At 38.7% G+C, this 24,123-nt stretch overlaps 1 protein-coding gene across 4 annotated transcripts in view; it reads left to right on the top strand.

Annotated features, from left to right (window-relative positions):
* gbf1 (golgi brefeldin A resistant guanine nucleotide exchange factor 1) overlaps positions 1–24,123 on the top strand; it is a 110,323-nt gene that overhangs the window by 46,445 nt on the left and 39,755 nt on the right. For all 4 annotated transcript variants that reach the window (XM_071481500.1, XM_071481501.1, XM_071481502.1 and 1 more), the window contains 11 exons: positions 1,008–1,139; positions 8,283–8,401; positions 9,449–9,557; positions 11,391–11,451; positions 17,506–17,560; positions 20,546–20,693; positions 21,138–21,367; positions 21,528–21,696; positions 22,004–22,215; positions 22,810–22,908; positions 23,037–23,231. In XM_071481500.1, coding sequence (XP_071337601.1) covers positions 1,008–1,139; positions 8,283–8,401; positions 9,449–9,557; positions 11,391–11,451; positions 17,506–17,560; positions 20,546–20,693; positions 21,138–21,367; positions 21,528–21,696; positions 22,004–22,215; positions 22,810–22,908; positions 23,037–23,231 — 1,529 coding nt within the window. The remainder of the gene's footprint in view (positions 1–1,007; positions 1,140–8,282; positions 8,402–9,448; positions 9,558–11,390; positions 11,452–17,505; positions 17,561–20,545; positions 20,694–21,137; positions 21,368–21,527; positions 21,697–22,003; positions 22,216–22,809; positions 22,909–23,036; positions 23,232–24,123) is intronic.

Raw genomic sequence — 24,123 nt, 5'->3', positions numbered from 1 at the left:
GACAGATTCATTTGAGCACCGTCAGTCCACCCTTACTACATGTTTTTTCACACTGTAAAGTAATGGGACACTAAAACCCTTTTTTAAAAGTTTTCTGGCAGCTTATGGACAGATTGAACCAGCAGAGCTGTTTCACTCTATGAAGTTAACATAGATTCTTATTTTATTTTGGTTAAAAAGTTTTTTTAAAATCATATTTTACACTGGGAAAACTATTTTTTGCGCATTCACTGCTTAATTAAGAATTGGTGTCACCCTTTACCCTGTTCCATGCTTTCAGATGTAACAATCATTAAAATAAAACACGAGATGAAAAATATTCAGTCAAGCAGCAAGAGATTTGCTTTTGAAAGTGAGGCCTGGCGGCTAATAAAGGGACTGTGTAAATTGCCAAATTATTTCATATTTGATTTCTAAACAAGCTGCAGGGGTATTGGATATCACACACTAATTCACAGCCATCACATGTACAACTCGGAAATTGATTGGACATTTTGATGTCCAAGTTGTTTATTCTTGTCTTGAGTATAGCTACTCTTAAGAAAGCCATAATCCTCCTGGTATTGCTGTGGCCAGCACTCCTCTGGCACAACATTTCCCAGTGGCATGCATGACTCCACTAATTTTCCCCATTGCTGTTTTACCTGTTTTGTATTTATGCTTTCCCCTCTTGACCCCCTTTTTCTGTGAATTCTCTAGAGAAAGAGAGACTATTGAAGTCAGGGTGGGTTTCCCAGAGTGAAAGGCTGAGCGAAGTGAAGCAATTACTGCAGCTGGGTTTAATAAACTGTGCGATTCAATTGGCAGGGCTTATTGACACTAATGCCAATGATTATGGTTTGCTTCTCATGGCTGATATTTTATTGTGGTCAATTTCATAATGAGTCATTATTTGAGGTGTTTATTAATAAATAAAAGAAATCAATCCACGAAAGAATCCATCCAATTTCCATGATTGAATGTTGAATGTTGAAATTAATGTTTTGTGTGCCTGTCTCTCTCCTCAGAGTTGCCAGATATTGAACCCAACATTTTCCTCAGGCCCTTCCTAGAAGTGGTCCGCTCTGAGGACACCACTGGACCAATCACAGGCCTCGCCCTTACCTCTGTCAACAAGTTCCTTTCCTATGGCCTTATTGGTAAGAAATCATGTTGTTAGCATTGTGTATATTTTTTGTTATTTAAAGTTAAACCATGACAGTATACCCACATCTACTATATGTTTTCAAAACCAGTTGGATTACCTTATGAATTATTTTCAGTATTAGTTTTGACGTAATCATCATTATCATTTTTCTGCATATTTATGTTCACACTCGGCTGTCTGTTTATTAGGAAGACCTAGCTAAAGCTTATACAATCTAATACAAAGGTCTTGTAGTAAATCCTCCTTCATGAAGGTTATAATGTTCAGTTTCAGAGCGATGCTGATTCTTTATGATGCCTTTAGACCAGTGGTCAGCAAGTAAGTTTGGCCTCGGGCCAATTTTTTCCTAACCCGTTGTTGATAAAAATGCAACTTCAATTTACTTTACTGTGTGGCCGCAGTTACATATATAAGTTTGACTGATTCATTGAACTGGTGTTATTTTTTCATATCACATGATATGTCCACTATTTCAGCAATATAATGTCATAGGATAAGCAACAGAACCTTTGTCAGAACTTTTCATAGTAAAAGCTAAAAGGTTTTTTTGAACTATAGAATTGCAGAAAAAAACAAACATTCTTGCGCTTTCATTTTGTAGAGAAAATCAGTAATTCTGTGGGTAACTGTTACTGCTATGATGGAGATATATTGCAGAACCAGGCGCTGTGCGCAGCTCCTGATGTGACAAGGTTGTGTCTGTCATTCACTCTCAACGTGGATAAAAGTATCATAAGCATCTTCAGGTGGGAGGAGATTCTCTATTTCAACATTAGCTACAGCTTAATGAGAGACTGTCAGTTCAATATTGTAAGATGAAAAAAAAATCAGATTATCAAAATACCACTGCTTTAGAGGCTGTGGTTTGTGATTCTGCTGAATGTCATACAGACAGGTGTTTCTGTTATTATTCATAGGGTAAGCTAAGTAACAGAAACACCTCTCTGTATAATACAACACAGTTCAACAGCAGCACAAGCTGCATCCACCAAAATGACAATTCAGTTCAATTAATCTGTCTAAAACTATTTAAATAAAAACCAAACATCATAACCTTCATGAATGTAGGATTATTGCAGGACTGCTGTGTTAGACTGCATTCGTTTTAGCTAGGTGTTTCTAATAAACTGCTAACTGAGTGTGCAGTACCAGTAGGAAGCTTTGGAACAGTTGGTGGATATATAAGTGGTATAAGTGGTGAGGAACCTGGTCCTTAATTCCTGTTTACTTGTAAATCATCTGTCAAGGCACAAGAAAACCTAATAATTGCTAGCCCTCCATTCATGATAGGTGATGCAGCTTAGGATAATATTCAGTTGCCATTACCTCATTAAGTGAACATTACCACATTATCATAAGTTAGACTCTTCAGATGTCTAGTTCCCAGACATGTGTCTGTCCTCTCATCCAGTAACAGTGTTACATGTGCCATACTACTTCTTGGGCCAAAGTAACTCACAGTGGTTTAGACTCCACTGAACAGTTGCTGGTAACTCAGCAGCTGTTATTCTGTTTGCAGTATTTTGATTACATTCTGAACTTGTTCAGACTTGACTTGTGACTTTTTTGTTGAGTAAGGGCTCATCTTTGATGAGGTTGATGAAGTGTTTGTACACAGACTGACAGATCCAATTTACACATTTTATTAATATGCATTCCGTACCTGACTACAGTGTCTTATATGGGGGATTTTATTAAGGAAAACACATGCTAAAGCCTGTACGTCATCTTAGCACTCTTGAAAGTCCTGACTTTTCTGTTGAGAGGCTACGGTTTAGCTAATGCTGTTGCTCATCGTTTGGTAAGTCCAGGAATGCTAGGAATGGTCTATTCTCATCATTGATGTAGAGGAATTGTGCTGGCGTACAATCAGGACTGCCTACCCTCATTAGCCTCATCATGGAAATATGGCCCAGTGTCTGCCAGTTGTTTTGTTAAGTGTGAAATAAGCATGTATCACCAGATGTTAGTCTAAATAGCAGGGGTTGAGCCAATGGTGTCACAACAGCTGCAGCCATTGCTGATCTAAATAAGAACTTCAGATTATAAGAACATTACACAGTTTTAGAAAAGCTGCTGGGAATGTACAGTATATTTCATTTCTGGGTACTTTAAATTATTTGTATTTTTCTTACTACTGTGTTAAAGTGAGCAACCGTAGGCAATGGGATTTTATGTTGTAAATGAAATTTCTTTAAAACGAAATGTCATGCATGCATAAGTGAAACATTTTCTAGAACAGATGATGGCTGAGGATTAGTGACTATTCATTCAAATGGAGGACCAGGAGCTGATGCTTTCCAGACTGATACTGAAGGGCCTCAGAGTACAAGTTAAGAGGCCCGTCTGCCTAGGCTCACACATATACACACACAATCTGTTCAAAGATCACCTCACAGATCACCTCCTGAGTCCCAGACCCTCTGTCTGTCAGTAGAGACGTGACACCAGCTCCCTTAATCCCCATCACCCCCATCCTGACGCCATTGCACCACCACCAGCATCTCATCAGCACTGTTCTAAGGGATGCAATGCAATGCATGTGGCAATGCAGCTCAGTCGCTCTCAGGGCAATGGCTCCCAATCTCCACACATTAAATATGAGGAAATATGACAGTGGTTGAACAACTTAATCACCCTCGCTGTATCTCAGTTTGACTTTTGTTTCTGAAACAGTTTCCATCACTTTTGGTTTCTCTTTTATATAAGTGAGCACAGCAATTTTAAATTTAGCTCTTGCAGAATAACGTAACAGCATAAAAAATTCTTCTGTATTTTAAAAACATTTTATCTGGGTATATTCCTTGTTTGACAGCTGCATCTCAGGATGAAATATATGTAATTTTCATTTACTCAATCAAAGTTGGATATGTAGGTAGACAGGAAGTTAGACAGAATAGATAGAACAGTAGATGTGTTGGTTGGTAGGTAGGAATCTTTAAAAAAAAAAAGCATATTTATGCTAACTAACTAGAACCTTACATAATGCCCAAGCCGTGTATATATGCATGTATATGTATATGTGTGCGTGTGTCTGTGTACACGCCGACACACACACATATACACCAGATGTAGATATGATGGTAAATGGACAGAGTGTACAACAACACTGCTGTTGTTAAGTACTGCCATCTCCTGGCAAGAAAGAAATCGAGAAAAAACAACAACCCAACAACATCTATGACAAAGACTTTTTATAGTGGGCTAATCTCTTCTGGATTCAGATTTTCTTAAACTATTTTATTCAGCATTACATTTGCATGTGATTGTTTTATTTACCTATGATAAGACAGGTGCTGTTTCATGTGCTGCTGTCAGTGGACATGATTTTGCTACTGGACTGTGATACTTGCTGAATGAGTCATGCTACCATTTTATGCCTTGTAATCTTTAAGCAAAGGATGGAGTGTGTTGATGTTTAGGGTCGGTTTAGCCTTACACACATTACACTATCATCCCAAGTCTTTAGTGAGAAAAGAGCCTACAGCAGTTGTGTTCCTACTTATCCTGAGTGCTGTCTTTAATATGATCCTTCCCTTCAGGGTGCCACCCTGAACATTTTACCATTGCACCAACTGCATCACTCCCTTTTTTGTTTTTTTTTTGTTTGTTTTGGCTTGTCTAGTACCCAAAAGAAAGGGAAAGGTCTCACACACACACACACACACACGCACAGTTATTTCACTCACTCATTTCATTTAGTGCAATGTAATTCCTCTCAATCTGTGGCCTGAGGTCTACTGGCATGGAAGGAACATCATACTAAGCCTCACTGCTGACAGATATCCAGATTTCTCCCCTATTCTCTCTTTTCCCATTGCTCATCTCTTGTCCCCTGTTCCTCCTTCATTTTCCCTCTGTTTCTCCTGCCCAGCACAGCCAGGAAAGCCTTTCACTGTGCTGCTAGCAGCTGCATGGTCACTAGCCCACCTAGGGCTCAGAGTGAAGCTCAGCTGAGGCTTAAGCTTCAACCACTGCCAGAAGAGCTGAGCTTAGAGTGCAGCTGTAGCCTGCTCATGACTTTATGGTCGAATAAATTGTTATTAAATAAAACGGCTGTTATAATAAGATACCAAAGTACATAATTAGCATGAGCAGCAACCAAGTTCAACAAAGAAAAGAGAAACTACACATGAATGACAGCATTCAGCTGTTTTTCAAAGACACATATAAATGGAAATAAATAAAAAAGTGAATTGACAAAATTGTCAAAATTGTCATTGAAAACTGTGAAAATTAAATAGAAAAAATAAAATGAAAAGAAATTAAAAAAGGGCAAAAATAGTCTTTATTTAAAATTCTATTTACCAGTCAGATGGTGTAGTGCTCAGCTTGTGTAAACACTAGTATAATATCTTTTGTGGCTCTGGAGGAGCTTTTTAAAGTATGAAAAAAAAAAAAAAATTGTTGATGTCATCAGGGTCGTATTAGTCTTTGTTTAATTTCCCTCCTGCTTGTCCCATAACTGTATGGAAATATGGTACTAAACAGCTGGAGCGGGCCTTTAATTAGAAAAATAAAAATAAAAATTAGATTTAAAAAAACAAGAAGGGGATTGTATTCCAAACTGTACGTTGATAGACCCCCTAAAATAATAAGTTTGAAAAAGGTTTAAATTTGAAGGAAGTAAAACCAAACCATAATTCTAACCTCATTGTGGCATATGACCTTTGGAAAAGGTGCAAAAACACCACTTATAATCAAGAAAATTGAATCTTCCATGTATTTACCATTGTGCACAGTAGCTGTGTAGTGAAGTCTGGAGTAGAGCAGCCTGGTTGAAAGGTGATCTTGTGCTATTCAGAAGATGAACAGGTGAACAAACTAATTTTCTTCTCTGACCATAGAAAATGCAGTGGTCCCTTTGTTTGATTTCTAAAGATGTATTGGGCCTTAAGCAGTGTGTAGCTCCACAGCTTTTTGTGCGTAGCTTGCTTAAAAACCAGCCACTCTGCCCTTTCTGTTCGCTCTCAATCACGCCATGTCTTTGATTTTTGTGACCAGAGTTTGATATACTTAAACTTCTTTATGTAGCAGCTATTGACTTTGCCCACATACCCTCAGGCACATACACACATGTTGAGCCTCTCCTCAGTGTTATTTTAACATCCTCCCCTTTGGACACTGCTTGTATAGACTGTGTGCCAAGAGAAGGATTAGTGTTTTATATCACTTATGACATTCTCCTGAATCCCCCTGTGGCTCCAGTTTCTGTGTCTGGGTTTTCAGCACAACTTCCATGCTTGTTGTCACCCTTGCCTCTGGAGGGATGTTGGCATTACTCTGTCTCAATGGCCTTAACTACAAATAAACCAGTTCTCAGCAATTAACCAACTTCTAACCAACTGTGTATTCCAGTTATTCACAACAGCCATCTATTACTAAAATGTCTCAAACATTTGGTAGGTAGGTAGTTTCCTAAGAAGCAACTTCAATTATCTAAAGCCAACAAGTAACCACGTGTTCAAACACACAGCTTCAGTGTCGCCTTCAACCCTAAGTTGCCCATCTTTTTCACATATCAGTGTCTTTATGTTGACAGGCTGCATTGTTGTTTTACTTTGAAAATCTTCATCTGAGCCTCCTTTTCTTCATGTCTCCCTCCATCTTGCCACTCCCTTCTCTTTCCCCCTCTGCTTATTAGTTAATGGATTACTGCTCCTGAGGGCGATGGGAAAGGAAAACATGCTGGCTCCAGGCACATAGCTGGCCACTGCTCAGGTTTCAAAAACACTGGCTCCTGTTGCTCTGACAGCCAATTTGTCCCAGCTTGCCTCTAACAAAAGACCACATTTGGACATTAGATCACAGGGTTTGAAAGACAATGTGGATGGACCATACAAGATTTGTCTTTATGTGTTGGAGCTGTTTATGGTTGCTAAGTTTACTAACTATCATTGGTTTGTTGTTTGGTGATTTCTAACTCAGAATTATTTTAATTAAGTGCAAATTGCCTTTTAGAAATTTAGTTTTAACACCTGCACAGGCGGAGCTAGTTATACACTCCTGTACCTGTTTTTACTGACATTGGATGGTGGGAATGAGTGGTTCCACTGGGAGTCAAGTGTAAGTCCACACCACAGTACTACCACCAGGTTATGAACAGATATGGTAGACATGGCAGCTGCAGGCAGTAACAGGCTGCTACAGATGTTCTCTTTAGCCAGATGTTAATAGAGTTTGCAATGCAGTTTTACCATACAGTAGTCTGTTTTGCTGTGAATCATTCATGGATAGGCCCCCTGAAAAAATAACTGCAGAATGCAGTATTTATAGGATATAATGCGTTCCTGTGCAGGCTACAAGCAGCGGGACATGAAAGGAAAATGCTTTTTCTTGATTGAAAAGATAATAGATTCTCTTTACATTACATTTAGCATACACTCAGTGGCCATTTTATTAAGTCGAGCTGTGAAATCTAATGTAATCCAATCTAGGGTTGCAAATAACAATTATTTTTTAGTGTCTTTAATGTCTACCAATTATTTTCTTGGTTGTTTACTTGTGTAGTCAGAAAATAACAAAAAATGCCAAACCCAATTAATCAACCCATTAACAAGTTCCCAGGGGATGCCTTTATAAGGTCATGTTGTGTTCAACCAATTGTCCAAAACCCAGAGATATTTTTTTAACTTTCAAAGAAGAAATTATTTACATTTTCAAAGCTGGAATCATTTACCAAAATAGTTAAAAATGAATTGACTAAACATTTGAAACAACTTCAAGCGTAGTGTAGTCCAGTGCATCCCTACCACCTCTTAAGTATGATCTCAACAGTAAACATATAGTTGAATTTAAACCTGTGTTTCTGTGTCACCAAAACATGAAGCTTTGTAAAGGTATAGCTGTTGCGGTGGGCTGCATCAAATTGTAGAGATGATCCAAGTAAAAGTGGCCCCTTAATGTATTCCACACTTGTGTGACACTGACTCTGCTGCAGACACAAAATAATTTGCCGGATTTTCCACATGCATGATCAGTTTCAATTCTCTGACTTAACCTGCCCTCAGGAACATGGCTTCCTCTCAGTGTTCTTTCCTATTGAAAGCTCTCATTTATCAAGCTAAACATGTTTGTTTTGTAGTTTGAATTTTCTGTCAGCCTTTTGAAAAAAATGTTTCTTGCTTGTTAACAGATGCTAACCATGAAGCAGCAGCAGAGGCCATTGAGAACATGGCAGATGCAGTCACACATGCTAGATTTGTGGGAACAGACCCTGCCAGTGATGAAGTTGTCCTTATGAAAATTATACAGGTACAGTACAACATGTTGAATAGTAGTTTCTACAGTGGTCTTTCACTGACCTGATGGATCTGACAAATGAGGTTGATTTTGCCACAGTCTCTGTACAAATGAATTCACTACAGTAGAGTCCAATAAATGAGACCGTTGTGAAATTTATATCAGAGCTTCCATAAATCCTGGCTGCCGGCCCAACAACCAACTACTTATTTAAGCCCAGCCACCTATTTTATTATATTAATAAATAGTTAATAATTAATTACAAATTCTAATTGTTAATTATTGATTCTGATAAAATAGTTCTGATTGACAAGTTGCGATTCACTATGCATGTACATTTTACAATCACGAGCCTCTACTTCAAAACAATGCGAACATGATGACAGAGAAACAGGCCTATCTGTCATCAGACCTGCCCCGACATGCTCTATATGAATGTGTGTGTAAAAATAATAATTGATGATGAAACACATAAAGAATTTAACTGACAGGGAAGATCCTCATTATGCCAGCAGGCCTGCCCCATGATCCCCCTGGCTGGCTACTCCATATCCTGGTGGAAAGCCGTGTTTTATAGTTTAAGTTTAGTTGACACTGTGACAAATCTACGTTTTGGTCAGAAATATCAGTACGAAGGATTTTTTTCCTTTTTTATAATGAGAACAGCTACTTAAATTAAACACCCTTCAAATAAACGTGTGAACTATACATTTTTCAAACTCCTGTTTTTTTGCATGTCCAGAATGTTTATCAGTGAGGGCTCTGGAGCTACAGGGTAGGCAATTGGTAGATGCTAACAAGGTGGCTGAGCCTCTAGTTCCCTCTTAGTACTGCAGCACACTTAACTCCGACAGTCTGTGTGTGGCCAAAAGTTATTTAGTTAGAAAAGAGTGAAATAAGGTGTTTTGGGTGAAACCGAGTAATTTTATCTACCTGGGCATGTCTTAATCCACCATGGCCAGCCGCCAAAGAAGAGCCCATGTATTGGAAACACTGTTGTAAGATGAAGTTGATTGATGAGAGTGTGGATTTTAGTACAGTTGTATTGTGCTGTTACAGGTCCTGAGGAGCCTGCTGCTGACGCCAGTTGGAGCCCATCTGACCAATGAGTCTGTTTGTGAGATCATGCAGTCTTGCTTCAGGATTTGCTTTGAGATGCGCCTAAGTGGTGAGTCACATCAAACATTCATGAAACACAATTTGATGGTCGTTTCCAGGAAAACTCAAATTGTTTGTGAAATTGTTTTACTTCAGTTACAGTCACATCAGCTCATACTGCAGAATTTTTAAGCAGCTCCTTTTTGGTCAACCTTTAACACATTGATAAGAATCAAAATAATGACATGCTTGGTTACACAACAATTTGTCAACTATGACATCATTTTCGCACATCGACTATATACGGCCAAGCCATATGCTAGGTTTTCACATTGTTACCCCTTCATACCTCTAAAAAACATTTAAATCCAACAGCCTTAATAAGGGAAAATACCTTGAATTATACTAGAACTGGGAAGAAGCCAAATTCCAACAGAACTGGGCTCAGAGTGGGCATCAGCATCTACCAAGGACAGAAAACACTGAATTTCAGCTGCGCTATGTAGGTGAAAAAGTGGTCCAGGTGATGTCTTTAATGTGCTGATTGAAGGAGAAGATAGGATGTGACACCCACATTCTTGGTTGTCAGACTATGACAACTCACACAGTTGTTGAGAACTACTGTTGCAGGCCAGTGACCAACATCTCAGTTTTAACTCTGTCTGTGTGGCACGGCCCAACACAGACACCAGTTTGATCAAGCAACAGTAACTCGACAACTGTGTGAGAAGACAAACAAACAAATCTAACTAATCCTCTAATTTCATAATTTAAGGAGAATCATCAGCTTTTTTTAGGAACATACATTTGAATATCATCAGTGTAACAGTGGAAATTAATTCCATGACTGAATTATTTTGATAAGAGGTGAAATATAAAGAGAGAAAAGCAGAGCGCCAAGAGCAGTGCCCTGGGATACTCCATATTTCACATAAGAGTATGTTGATATAGTATTGTTATCGGAGACACACTGTGCTCTTTCAGATAAAGAAAGACTTTGACCAGGTGTGGGCCAGGCCAGAGATGCCAAATTTGCCTTGTAGTCTAAGAGTATTCAATGATCTATGGTATCAAAAGCTGTACTAAGGTCCAGTAAGAGGAGCACAGAGGTGGAATCTGAATCCATAGAAATCAGAAGATCTTGTACTACTTAAGCACTGTGTCAGTGGAGTGACTGAAAAGGTTCAAAAACATTATTGTTAGACAAGTGGGCCACAAGCTTCCAGTGCTTTAGAAAAGAAAGGAAGGTTTGAGAGTGGCTCAGTGGTAAATACATTTGAACCAATGTTATGAAGACAGGCTAGTTCTGCTTCAAATTCGATAAAAAATCAGAAAGAATCAGAAATGACAGAAGAGATCGGAGAGACAGTCAGGCTAAGAAATCTCTTTCCCATGGGATAGAATCAAGTCAACTTATCACTACATTCAGTGGGTTCAGCCAAGAACTGGGTGAAACCAAAAGTGTCAATAATCCTTAGAAAGACTTAACTTGGAGGCTCACCACAAATTAGAATGTTGTCAGTGTATGTAACAACACTTGGTACAAAGGGCCACAAAGTAAAATGATTGTGGTCTTTTGTCATGGAGAGGGTGATTTAGAATTTGTGGAGATTGTTTCAATAGAAGACCCTCAAAAGAGTTAAAGGTAACTTCAAGATTAGAGGATAGTCTGAAAATAGATTAATAGAATAATGCCACGCATTGTTTACATTGCATTGCATTACTTGCTTACTAATTCAAGCAGCACACGCATTAGTGCAAGTATTCTTTTATTTTCTAGCTTCTACTATCTTAGCTCCACCTTGTTTAGAATCCAGTGTGTCTGGCTGTTTCTATCTTATGTGTCTTGCTTCTTTATTTCATTTGGTTTGGGCCTAATGTCTTATTCTTGTCTGTGTTCCAGAACTCCTCAGGAAATCAGCTGAACATACACTGGTTGACATGGTGCAGCTACTGTTCTCCAGGTAAGTGGATTTGGGTGGGTTTAGGTGTCTTAAGGTGCACCTTAATGTGTACACTCGTGAAGTGTTTAGGATTAAATATGTTAACACCAAACTTATTCTGAAATGTAAAGGGAGTGTTTAGGGACTGTTTTGTTGGGTGAACTGTCTAATCTAACCATAACACTTACTAGGGATGGGTACCGAAAACCCAGTATTAAATGGGACCTGGGGCTAAATTTTTAAAGACTGATAAGTTTAAATGTTATCGGTTCTGCTCTCTGTACCTGAGAAATTATGAAAATAGATTCCTTGTTTGTTATTACTATAAGTTCTCTTGCACGTTCACCAACTCCGTTTCTGATGAAGACATTCATCTGTGATCTATGTGACAACATAGAAGTTCATCTGCATCTCTTTCTCTCTCTCTGTGAGAGGCGAGGACAGCTCTGTGTCACAAATTGTGTCACAGAGAACTTGCTGTTAACCCATTTTTGGGCCTGTTAAGGTGACATCTCTGTCACGCCTTAAAGGAACTTTTTCAAATTTGACACGATCATTCACTTGGACTCAAGGATGAACTGATTAGATTTTGGTGGTCAAAGGTCATGGTCAGTTTGACCTCACAAAACCCTTTTTACGCATTACTCAAGACTTCACACAGAAATTATGGCAAAATTTCACAAAATAGTTAATATTTTGAACGACTCATAATCATAATCTGAAACTAGTCCAAATCATACAACTGCAAGGCTGTTATTCTATTTTTTTTCTCTCAATAAGAAGGACAGCAAAGTAAAGAGCAATTTGAGCATACTAGTAATTTAAAGATGTCACCACAGACAGGCCGAAATGGTGTTGCTCTCTTCTGTCACCTCTGGATCATTTGATGATTTTGTCTCTCAGGCCTCATTATTCCCACTGAAGCTCATGAATTTCATTTTGCAGTGTGTGTAAGGTCAATGGGCCATAGATTCACGAATGTCATAACATGATTTCTGCTTTGGCATTTAGCATAAGAGCCCTCCAGCACACGCGCGCGCACACACACACACACACACACACACGCACACGCACACGCACACACACACACACACACACACACACACACAGTCATAGGTTTAGGGACATTACACAGACTTGCATTAATTTACAATTAATTTACCACTACAGGCCTATCCCTAAACCTAGACACTCACCCAAAAAAACTCACATTTGCCAAAGTGAGGACATGAGACTTTTTTCCCCAGTTGGACAAGGCATCCTGAATTAATCTTTAATCTGATTTTTTTCCCCTGAGTTTCCCTATGAGCCTGTGACAGAAACACTTACACACACACACACACGTTCCAAATGACCAGTTCTCCTGTTGATTAAAAAGAAAAGTAGAAAAGTAAGACAATACTCAGAAAACAGTCAAGTTTGCCATGATGAGCACAGTGCACTTTCAGATGAGTGGGATCACAGCATCTGCAGGTAAACAGTGTCATGTGAGTTTACAGAGTTTGGCTAAAGTTAGCAGTACTAGCAGTAGCCTTCTTTCCTCGCAGGTTAATTTTCATATACCTGTGCTGAATGTGGTTACGCATTGCATTGCACTGCAGGCTAGTGTTACCTTGATGCAATAGTTACCTGGCATTGTACAGTTATAATTAATAATCAGTTTAACTGACTAGTAGCTCTGGTGCTGACTAGCAAGTGTAACAACATTTAATCATTTAGCTGACGAATTAAGCACATTCCTAACACACACAAGCACATACCATCTTCATAATCCCCATCCAGATGCATCAGAATGCCGATCACATTCAGTCACAGACAAAGGGATGAGCCATGAGAGCTGCACAGCGTATGATCTGCATATAGATGAAGCTGCTCTCTCTCTCTCTGTCTCTCTCACACGTACACACACACACACACACACACACACAAACTATACAATACATCTATACCCTATACAATAAATCTGTTTAAATAAATAATAATAAATTGTACATATTGTAAGTTATGCTGCTGCTGCAACGCAACAATTTCCCAGTTTGGGATCATTAAAGTACTTTGATTTATTGATTGATTGATTGATTGAAACAGACACACACACACACTGTGTGAGTATTCAGAAGTAGCATTGCTAGAGATGCCAGACAGAAACAATCAGGAAAATAAGCTACAAAAAAGCTTGTCTGCTCAACTGACTGTGAAGGAGCACAACTGGTGAACAAACAGAGGTCAGTTATGGTGTGATTCTCCTCCTCTCTGAAGATGTGTATGTCTCCATTTGATGCACAATTTACCACAAAGTGATGGGTTATCTTCCCTCATTCGAGTCAAGGGTTGGTTTACGCCAAGCTTGTCACCATTCATACTCTCCCTCCAAACATTCTTGGCCTGTTTTTATTTATTGGCAGGTCTCTTGTATTGCACCTTGTTATCATGTCCCCTCACAGGATTTTACTGTCTGAGTATAGAAATAGAAAAGAATTGCAGCCAGAGTCATAAACAGAGGCATCCCTGCACATGAACAGGAACTAGAAATGTAGTGTAGGTTTTTTAACTACATTCTTTTGATACAGCCCCCAACCCCCACCCCACCCCACCCCACCTCACACACACACACACACACACACACACACACACACACACACACCCCACCCCCACCACACACACACACACACACACACACACACACACACACACACACCCCACCCCCACCACACACACACACCGCATCTCATTTTGCTTATGTTCAACCCCCAGACCCCCACTTGTCCACAGACCCTAAGAATGGGTCATGGCTCATCAGAGAATAATGAGAAGCAGCTCTCTTCAGCTCCTCAGAGGGAGTCTTAGATTGCCTGCTGAAAGTATTAGGCATGTTAATCTGTTGGACCTGCAGATTATCCAATAATCAAGCTCGCAAGACAACACTCTATTAACGACGAGTTGATGTCAGAAGGGGGCTGCTGGCTTCTTTTTTGTTTGTCTGTGTGTATGTGTGTGTGAATGGGGGTGACATCTCGTTTTCTAGCTAAGCTTTAGAGTCCACAGAGACCTAGTGGTGCACACACACTATATATGTACAATGCCCCAATAACAGCAGCCAGCATTTCTCATCAAATGCTGGAAAAGTTTATTTGTGGCTCAGGTTGAAATTTTTGAGTTTATGACAATGATATTGGCTCTTAACAGTGTGGGTGGTATCGATTTCACTTTGTGAGTCTGTGTGTGTGTGTAAGTGAGAGAGAGAACCAGAGAGGCAGTTTTGAGTACATTGGCAGGTATTTGTATGTGTTTGTCTGTCCATCCGTTCTTGAGATTTTGTCAAAAATAATGGCAGCACAATGTGCAAAATACAGTCACAAAATTTTATAGGTGTGTACTTGAGAGATGGGTGTTGTCTGACCCATTAGAACTGAATACCCTATAGCGCCTTTTACACTGGTCAGAAAAACCCGCTAAGACCCACTAACATCAGGCTTTTATGAGCAGTGGAAAAGGGTTCAATCAGCATTCACACCCGGGTCAAATGATTCTGCAGTAGATGCAGGTATTTATCGGAACCCATCAGTATTGATGTAAACAAAATACCTGGGTGAACCTGCTAGTTTTCAGCCCTTTGCTGCTGTTACGTCTTTCAGAACACAGTCACTGTAGACAGACCTGTCACCTGCTGTCACATGGTGCTGTTAAAGCAGAAACACCACGGCTACTCTGCGCATGGGGATGAAAGAATGAGTGCAGCTTCAAAATAAATTTTATGTCATAATTTATTGATGTCTACTGTGTGATGATGTAATAATGTAGTAATGACTACTGAGTGCTGAGTGCTGGTGTAATAATCTGGTAATGACTACTGAGTGCTGATGTAAGAATGTGGTTGGTAATGACGAGTTGGAACATCAACATGTTGACAGGTATCGTGGCTGGTATGATCCTCTTGCTAGATGGCTTCTAGTTTAAACTTTTTTTGGTTAAGAAAATACATTAAAGTGATATTGCTGAAATGTATTATTACGAATGAATTTACCTTTCACTTGTTCAGGCACAAAAGCCACTTGTTTGCATAAAAATGGTAATTATTTACTGTTTTCATTTTATTTTGTGGAAGAAAACAGCTGAAAGCAGCCAAACTGCTCCAACATATAAATGATTCAGTTTATGAATTTTATTTAAGTGGCTACAAAACTTTAAACAATTTCATTGATAGTGTTCTTATTTACGGTGTTCTGTAAAATGTCACTCAGAGGCACATTATAAACTTAATTTTCCAGTATTTATGAGTGATGAATTTTATCATTCTTTTTATTTACTTTTGAGCCATTACTTCCCTGTTAATGATCTTTTAATTTGATCCTCACAAAGCCATTTGTAAACTCTGTTTCAATGTGAGCTCTATATATTAATCAATGATCATCCTAATGGCGTTTAATATTGATGGTTGAGATATTACTGCAATCATGATTTGCAGCCCGTGGGCCAAAACTGGCCTGTTAGCAGTAATATCTGACACGCCAGATTATTTTGATATTAGACTAACAGTCCCACATTTAAATAGAGAATCTACCCCCACATAGTGAGAGTGAATGACACACACAAACAGTATCGGGGCAGGCTGCACTGTCTCTGCTGAAATACATCTTCATCATGGTAGCAACAGTTACCCAAAGAATCACTTCCTCTTGAGCAATTTGCACAAATCTTTGCTGCAATGCTTTGTTTTGAGCTAATTGAGAGCTTTCGTTCAGAAAAGTTCTGATCAAATTTTAAAAGATTGTGTTGCTCACTTGAAAGACCTCTGAAATAGCCAGCAGCAATGTGTGGTTCACTAAATCATTCAGACATATCTGACTTTTGGCGATGGTACCATATGCGTGAACAGTAACGTGAACACTAATAACTTTTACTCTACTCATCTTTTTGATGGTGATGTTTTTCTCCACCTAGCTAGCTTAAATGTTTAGCTAACTCCTCTCTGCACATAGTGTAATAGTGTCCCTACAGCACGCAAACAATTACACCATGTTGTACGTGAGGAGGCTGGTAGCTGATGCTGATTATTAGAATATGTTAAGCTCTAGTGCGTAACAAAGAACTGTCAGTCATTCTCAAGATTAAAATGAGTAACGTTTGTTATTCACAATATGGAAAGCGGGAACTTAAACTGAGTTTTTTAAGAGAATTTCATGACATAAATAGGCTATTGATAATATGAATTGTTCATTTAAAAAATGATAGTAATTTCTGGAGTTCTTGTTTACCATTCTCTGCATCTACCACACATACATGTCTTATAAGGAGGCCCACATTGCAAGTTGGTGACTAAAGACCCCAAAAGACAGATGCTGGCACACAACTGTGGCTCTTTTTGTTTTTGACTGTCCTGCACAGTTTAAATACAGGGTGGAACACCTGACTAAGCAGTTACAAAAACAGTCTGTTGCAAATTCCAGTTGCATTTTCATCAATCTATTTCTTAAATTAGCCTTTGATTATGTTCTGGATTGCCATCTCCTGGCTTAGGAAAAAAAACGTATTTGCCGATTCCTGGTTTACAGGTACATGTGATGCATTAGTGATGCTGTCACTATAAATAGCCATGTGTAACGGTCGCATGTTGGAGCCTTTCTGCATCCATTTAGGGGTAATTATGGGCATGAAACTTTTGCACGTCTGCCTCTTTTCACAGTGGTTGAGATTTATAAAACAGAATCAGGATGGAAGAAGTAACTAAGACAAGAACTGGATTAACAGTTGAAATATTGTAGAGGTTGCACTCAGATATCCTTTTTCTTGCTAATATGGAATACACTTCTTGGAGGTTCAATGTTTGGACCACATTTGGACCTTTTTAATACCCAGCATCTCTACCAGCAAGTAAAGATTATAAAATTAAAGAAGAAAAAACATAGAAGCAATCAACAGCTACTGATGGCATCAGCAACATAATGAATAGCTATTTTGTTACAAATTCACAATTTCCTTTATCCATGAGGATGATGTCTGCACAGTCTGCAATTTAGGGATATATTTTTTACGATTTTTATGATTCTCACATTGCATGCTTTTTTTTTCTTACAGACTACCCCAGTTCAAAGAGGAGGCCAAGAGTTACGTGGGTGCCAACATGAAGAAGGTAACACGACTGAGATGTTGAACATGTTTGCTTACTGTTATTGTGTTTTTTAATTACATTTTTTACATGTTGTTTTTTCTCATTATCATTGTGCTGCTTTTTAGGTTGCTGTCTGAACATTCTGTCTGTGGCTGTGAAATACAGTTAATGATGTAATAGCATCATTTAACGACTGAGAAATATGAATATGTCCTAAATACCAAGAGCAATCACATTATCCCTGCATATTGCAATCACTGGTACTTTATTTACTCTACAACATCAAAATTACCTTGATTGATGAAACAATGTAATTAATAACTCAAAGTTTAGATAAACAAACCTATTTATGGCTGTCCTGCTACTGTCACCTGTTCCTGACAATGCAATCCTCTCTAATTTTAATCCTACCCTTTTAGTTCCATTTTGCTTTTTGGAACATTTAGTTTTTGGTTTGAGTTGCCCATCGTTGTGCGTCTGCCTGTTTTCCCTCCCAGAGACCCCATCCTGTATCCTGTACACTGATAATCTTATTTGTGCGGAGCAGCAAAAAAAAAAAAAAAAAAAGTCCGAATTTCCTAGAGAGGGTACTTAAATTGCCCATATGATTGGCCCACAATCATAGTGGCAGGATTAGTAAGGCTTCTTGGTGGGAGTGCATGAGAGTGCATTGAGTTCCTATTGAACTTTGTTCTGTTTCAGGGATTTAAAAATGGTTTTCCCCATGCCTTTAAAGTTATTAAAATCATAACTGAATTCATTCCATAAGATAGAAAGCTGTTTTTATATTATTCCACCATTACACATTCTAGTTGTTGTAACTAATGAAGATAAAAACAATGAGGGGTAGAATTTTTGTTTGAGCAATGACTGTCTAAATGCTGTAAGTGCATCAAATGATACCATAATGATACCACTGTCCCCACCCAAAGTTAGAGTGATGTCAATACTCCATGATCATAGAAATCTTAATCCTACAGCTGAATAAACACCGTTTCGAAGTTCACATCACTTTTCTAATGTATCTGAAAAGTAATGAAATACACGGAATGAGTAAGTGAAATAGAATTATATGAGAGTAGGTTGAGGGAACTGTACTAAATCAGCACTACTACACTGCATCAAACACTAAAAAATTGTCTGTGAATGCACTCAACATCACATCACATCAGTGGTGCACTGTGCTGTCAGTTCATAAACTTCAAGCGTCAAGCAGGAATTTTCCGCGCTACCTCTAGTGCTTACCTACACTGTTCTCGATTCTTGTAGTCTCAATAGAAAAACATTTGCAGTCATAAAACTGACTGCATCTGCGGTCTAAACCACTGATACACACATTCTGCACAAACTGGAAACTGACATGTTACTATAGCAAAACAGAACACTGGGCGAAAGCTTGAATTACAGTAAGGGGCACAGAAAAACCAAATCCCTTATTTGCAATTCTCAGACACACACACACACACACACACACACACACACACACACAGTACCGTATTTTCCAGACTATAAGGCGCACTTAAAAGCCTTTAATTTTCTCAAAAAACGACAGTGCGCCTTATAATCCGGAGCGCCTTATATATGGATTAATTCTGGTTGTGCTTACTGACCTCGAAGCGATTTTGTTTGGTACACGGCGCTCACGGCGCTCTGTCAAAATGTTTTAGTACGACTTTGGTAAACTACAAAGCCGCACCGCTTGAAGCATTACGGCTATCGTAGTCAGGAGAAATTTCCCTCTTTTATTGTTTTGTTTAAACATCATATTGCTGTTATGTATTGTATCTTGTATCTATGTGAGACCTTAACACTGGGCTAGACACAGTTGTTTTTTTTTGCATGGTCTGTCTACCCATCTGCTCTGCCTGTTCATTACCTGGCTGCTTGTTCTCTAGTGGTTAGAGCGTATAGTGGCTGTGCCTGTGTCTCCAAACCCTGTAAACTGTTTGAGTCCCAGACCCTACCATTTTACATAAACATGTATGCTGGAGTGCATTATGTGTTAGTGCCACTGCTGACATGTTACCCATCACTAATCATGGGCACCTGCCCCCCCCCTCCTTCTCTTCTGAGGCTTACAATATCTTGTGGAAAAACAAACGAGTGCAGGTAAGGAAGATAACTTAAAGTATTAAGGCTGGAGAACCTCTCCCTTAAATCCTTCCCCTGTTCTTTAAGACCTCACTAACCTCCCACTTCTTCAGTCTCTAAACTTGGCTCAAAAAAGGAACTTAATGTGCTACATTTAAGAAATCATCATCTGTTATTAAAGAACAGAGCAGCTGATGTAGATGATTCTGGACAGTCTTTCATGTTAAATATTACTATGACTTGTCTGTGCCTGTGAATGCTCACATTACATTTTCTCTACTTGAGTCATCTTTTTGTTTTCCACCCTCATGCGTATGTCTCGGCTTCTGTATATTGTGCCACCCATATGCTTTTAAGATAGAGCATGCTTCAGCAGTTTTTTTATTTATTTATTTTTTAAAAGAAAAGTTAGATGAGTTAAAAAAACAAATTTAAAAGTGTCTGAAACTGTAAGTGGTTTCTTATGAAATTATGTTATAATCCACAGTATATGTGCATCTAATCTTTTTGTTCCAGTTATCAGATGATTAGGCCAGGGGTATGTTTGCTTTAGCTATTTGATTTATTTGTATAACCATAATTAACTATGGTGTTGCTAAAGCATGGTGTACAAAGTTAAAAGTGTAAGTGTAGCTGTTTAATTGAATTTTTGAATTTTAAAAAAAGGATGAAACTCTATACAGTGTAAGTAGAGATATCATCTATTTTATTTAATGCATTCTTCATCCTTGTCAAAACCTGACTTGTACATTACCCATAATGCAACTCAACCACCTACATTGATTGGAGTGTCAGGATGTTATGCTAGGAGTGGCTAATGTAGCCTCAAACTACCAGCCTCAAATGCAGATAAAGAGACTGCTACAGAGGTCTGGTAAGCTCACTTCTTACTCAGCGATCCACTGTTTCCTTCAGTTGAAGATGCGGGCTGGTGGAATGAGTGAGTCATCCAAATGGAAAAAGCAGAAACGCTCGCCAAGGCCACCTCGCCACATGGTCCGAAGTCCCTCTGGTCAGTTGGAGTCAACCCAACCCAGCACCCTCAGCAACAACAACCTTGCAGGTAAGAGACATTCTTGTAATAATGGACTAACAATCATGAGTGACCCCTTCTCTGCTTTCAGGACTTTCTAGAGGTTGAAGTCTCAACAAATCTGCAGTTTTTTCTGTTCTCTTCTGTTAAAGTGAAGAATTGTCTAATATTGACCCTGTTTTCTGTTTTTTGGTGGGCTACAAAATATTAGGTTAAGGGTCTCACTATCTTTTCCATAATATTTTCATTTGTTGTATTATTTAAATTAATATGTTAAAATAAAAAGCAGTGTGTTTCTTATGATAAATATGTAAAGAATAGTAGATTGCAATTAGTTTGGTCAGTTTCAATTAATTTGAAAGAAAACTGTATGAAATGAAATGGTGTCAACACTTGCAGCCATAGTTTACATTTGTGCATGTGGGTAAATGCACATCATTTTACACTATTGTGTAACTGCATCTCTTTTGTTAGGTGGCGTCCCGTTCATTGAGCAAGGCTTTCCCAACTCTACCGTACCAGCTTCAGACAGTGTTGGCTCATCCATTTCCAGTCCTACAACCACAGACAGTGGCCTTGACACCTGTTCCAAAGCCACCTCCAGGGAAGATCTTTCTGACCTGGAACAGTGTAGCTCATATGCAAACACCCCTAGCACTGCTACTACGCTCCTGGGGATTGAGCCCAGCTTTCCAGATGCACAGGTGGGACTATTTGGAATATATGCATCAATAATCTCTGTGCCTATAATCTGTGTTTGCACCACAAACATTATACTTATTTGATCAATAACTCTTGTAGATTTTCCTCTGTTGCCACGGTCAGTTCGTGAAATTGAGTCTATTGTGTTTCCATTTGGTGTAGTCTGAGGGCAGGCAGCTTGAACCAGCTCAGTCAGCCTCAGTGGAGTCCATCCCTGAGGTTTTGGAGGAAAAAGACTCCATTACAGAGCAGTCAGACAGCACCGCTGTCCATGACATGGACTATGTCAACCCTCGAGGAGTCCGTTTCACACAATCTACACAAAGAGACGGTATGAATGCTGACGTTTTTTTTTAACCTCAACCTTTCTCTTGTGCTGTTACTTTTTGACCTCAGTTCTGTCTTTTTTTGTTGCTTCATGCCACTATTCCCCAACATGAAAACATGAAAAGGTTACACAAAAATTGTTTTGTTGCTCTTGTGCATATCTTACAAACAAACACTTGCTTCTGATAATCCTTGGGCTCAAGAGTCAGTGCAGATTTAGAGAGCTCCACATTGCACAGTAATGGTATTTTCTTTACACATTACTTTACTTATCAGATCTAATCTCCATCCTCCCCATGCCTCCCTTTTAGGAGTGTCCCTAATCCCATATGGCCTCCCATGTCTAAGAGAGCTTTTTCGCTTCCTGATCTCACTGACCAACCCCCATGATCGCCACAACACTGATGCCATGATGCACATGGGCCTGCAACTGCTGACTACAGCACTTGAGTCAGCACACATTGCTAACTACCAGTCATTGCTAGGACTGGTCAAAGATGAACTCTGCAGACACCTCTTACAGGTAAAGTAGAATCAGTGAGTAGAATGTAGAAATGAATCCATGTAGGTGTGTTTGTGTGTGTGTGTGTTTACCTGTGTTGTCTGTTGTCAAATTGATAATGGTGGACGGTTTTTCTAAATTAGTGACAGTGTGAGGAAGATTTGGGAATAATTACATTATATCATACCTTTTAAAATATATCTGTTTGAATTCATCACCAGTGCAAATTCTTGTTTTTGTGTTTGAACAGTGCTTGAAATAATGTTTTCCTATTTTTATCATGATATCGTGTGATATTGTGTATGTTAGCAACTTACAAGCTAAAATATTTGGTATTGATTACTTACCAGGGGGACTAACAAGCTCTGCACTTTGCCATTGGTTAGGTTCTGTGTTAAGAAATCTATAAACTGAACAAGGTTTATTGTGTCATTTTCTTATATGTAGTGTTAATAATTTAGATAATAATTTAAGTCGGAACAAAAATTTGATGACAGTAAATGAGTGAACTGGAATCAAGAACAAAATCAGAAATTGTATTTTGGAGAAAGCTGGGCTGATTTTCTCTATAAATATTTTGATCTATATTTTGTGATTATTTTGTTTGTGTTGTAGTTGCTGAGTGTAGAGCGAATGAACCTGTACACTTCCTGCATACGAGTTTGTTTCCTACTTTTTGAAAGCATGAGACTACATCTAAAGTTTCAGCTCGAGGTAACCATTATAATCATTATATTTATTTATCAGTTGACTGTCCCATAGTTACTCATATGTAATCCAGGTTCATGATAAGATTGATTCAAAAGACCTTTTAATTAATCAACTGTGTGCTGAACTGGCAGATGTACCTAAAGAAATTGATGGACATCATCACATCAGAGAACATTAAGATGCCCTATGAGATGAAGGAGATGGCTCTGGAGGCTCTGGTCCAGCTGTGGAGGATCCCCAGCTTTGTCACTGAGCTGTATATCAACTATGACTGTGACTTTTACTGCTCCAATCTGTTTGAAGACCTCACCAAACTGCTGTCCAAGGTAGCATCCCCTATGGCAAAACTTTTAAGCATATTGATGATTAAGATTTTAGAATTCTTGGTATTCAAAACACCATGAGTTCTCTGTTGTATTAAGATTGTGGAAATCCTTGTTGGATAAGCCAGACTTTAATCAAAGTGCTTTGTTTCCATATTTTTCAAACTGTTTTTGTTCATCATGAAACAATCAATTTACTGAACTCGTCACATTGTGAGTCGTAAAGTTTTGTGGGTAAAGAGGTGGAGTAACACATACTTACAGAGTTGCATTCAGGTAAAAACTGCCAAGTGGTAACAAGGAAGTGATTACTTTAATGATCTTTCTTTGATTTATTTTAAAAAGTTTCTTTTCTGTTAATGTAACAACAATGTCTCGTAGCACAGGAAAGAAAATTTAAATAATTACATTTCTTCTACCACTATTTTGTAGTACAAATGCAAAATTTGTGGGTGGGTGAACATATTTTCTTTCCTCTTCACCTACTGTCTTTTTAAAAAGACGTGGGTCTTCACCAATGATTTAAAAACTTGAGGTCATCTGCAGGTCTTGAAAAATTTCTAAAAGCATTGATTTCAGTTCCCAGGAAAGGGGGAGGGGTTTGATGTGCTCCATGACAAATATTTCAATTACCAACTACTTTGTGACAAATAAATAACTGAACAACATACACAGCTCTATCTCTCTGTTTGCTGCAACCTCACCTGTTGCTTCTGCTCCAGCTGGCTCTTCCATAGGAACATGTAGGCTGCTGTCCTCCTTCTCCTCTCCTACATCTATCTCTTTAGCTACATCTATCTCTTCTTTAGCTACAACTCTCTTGTCCTGATCCTCTCGTGCTGATTCATTGGTCTGGAATGGCCTGGAAATATTTTAAACAAATTAATTGGATAGC

This window comes from Trachinotus anak, unplaced genomic scaffold (genome assembly GCF_046630095.1).
Source record: "Trachinotus anak isolate AG129_WGS33_773 ecotype Australia unplaced genomic scaffold, CSIRO_AGI_Tana_v1 ptg000007l, whole genome shotgun sequence".
In the NCBI taxonomy this organism is placed as follows: Eukaryota; Metazoa; Chordata; class Actinopteri; order Carangiformes; family Carangidae; genus Trachinotus; species Trachinotus anak.
This window is presented reverse-complemented; position numbering and strand designations above follow the sequence as displayed.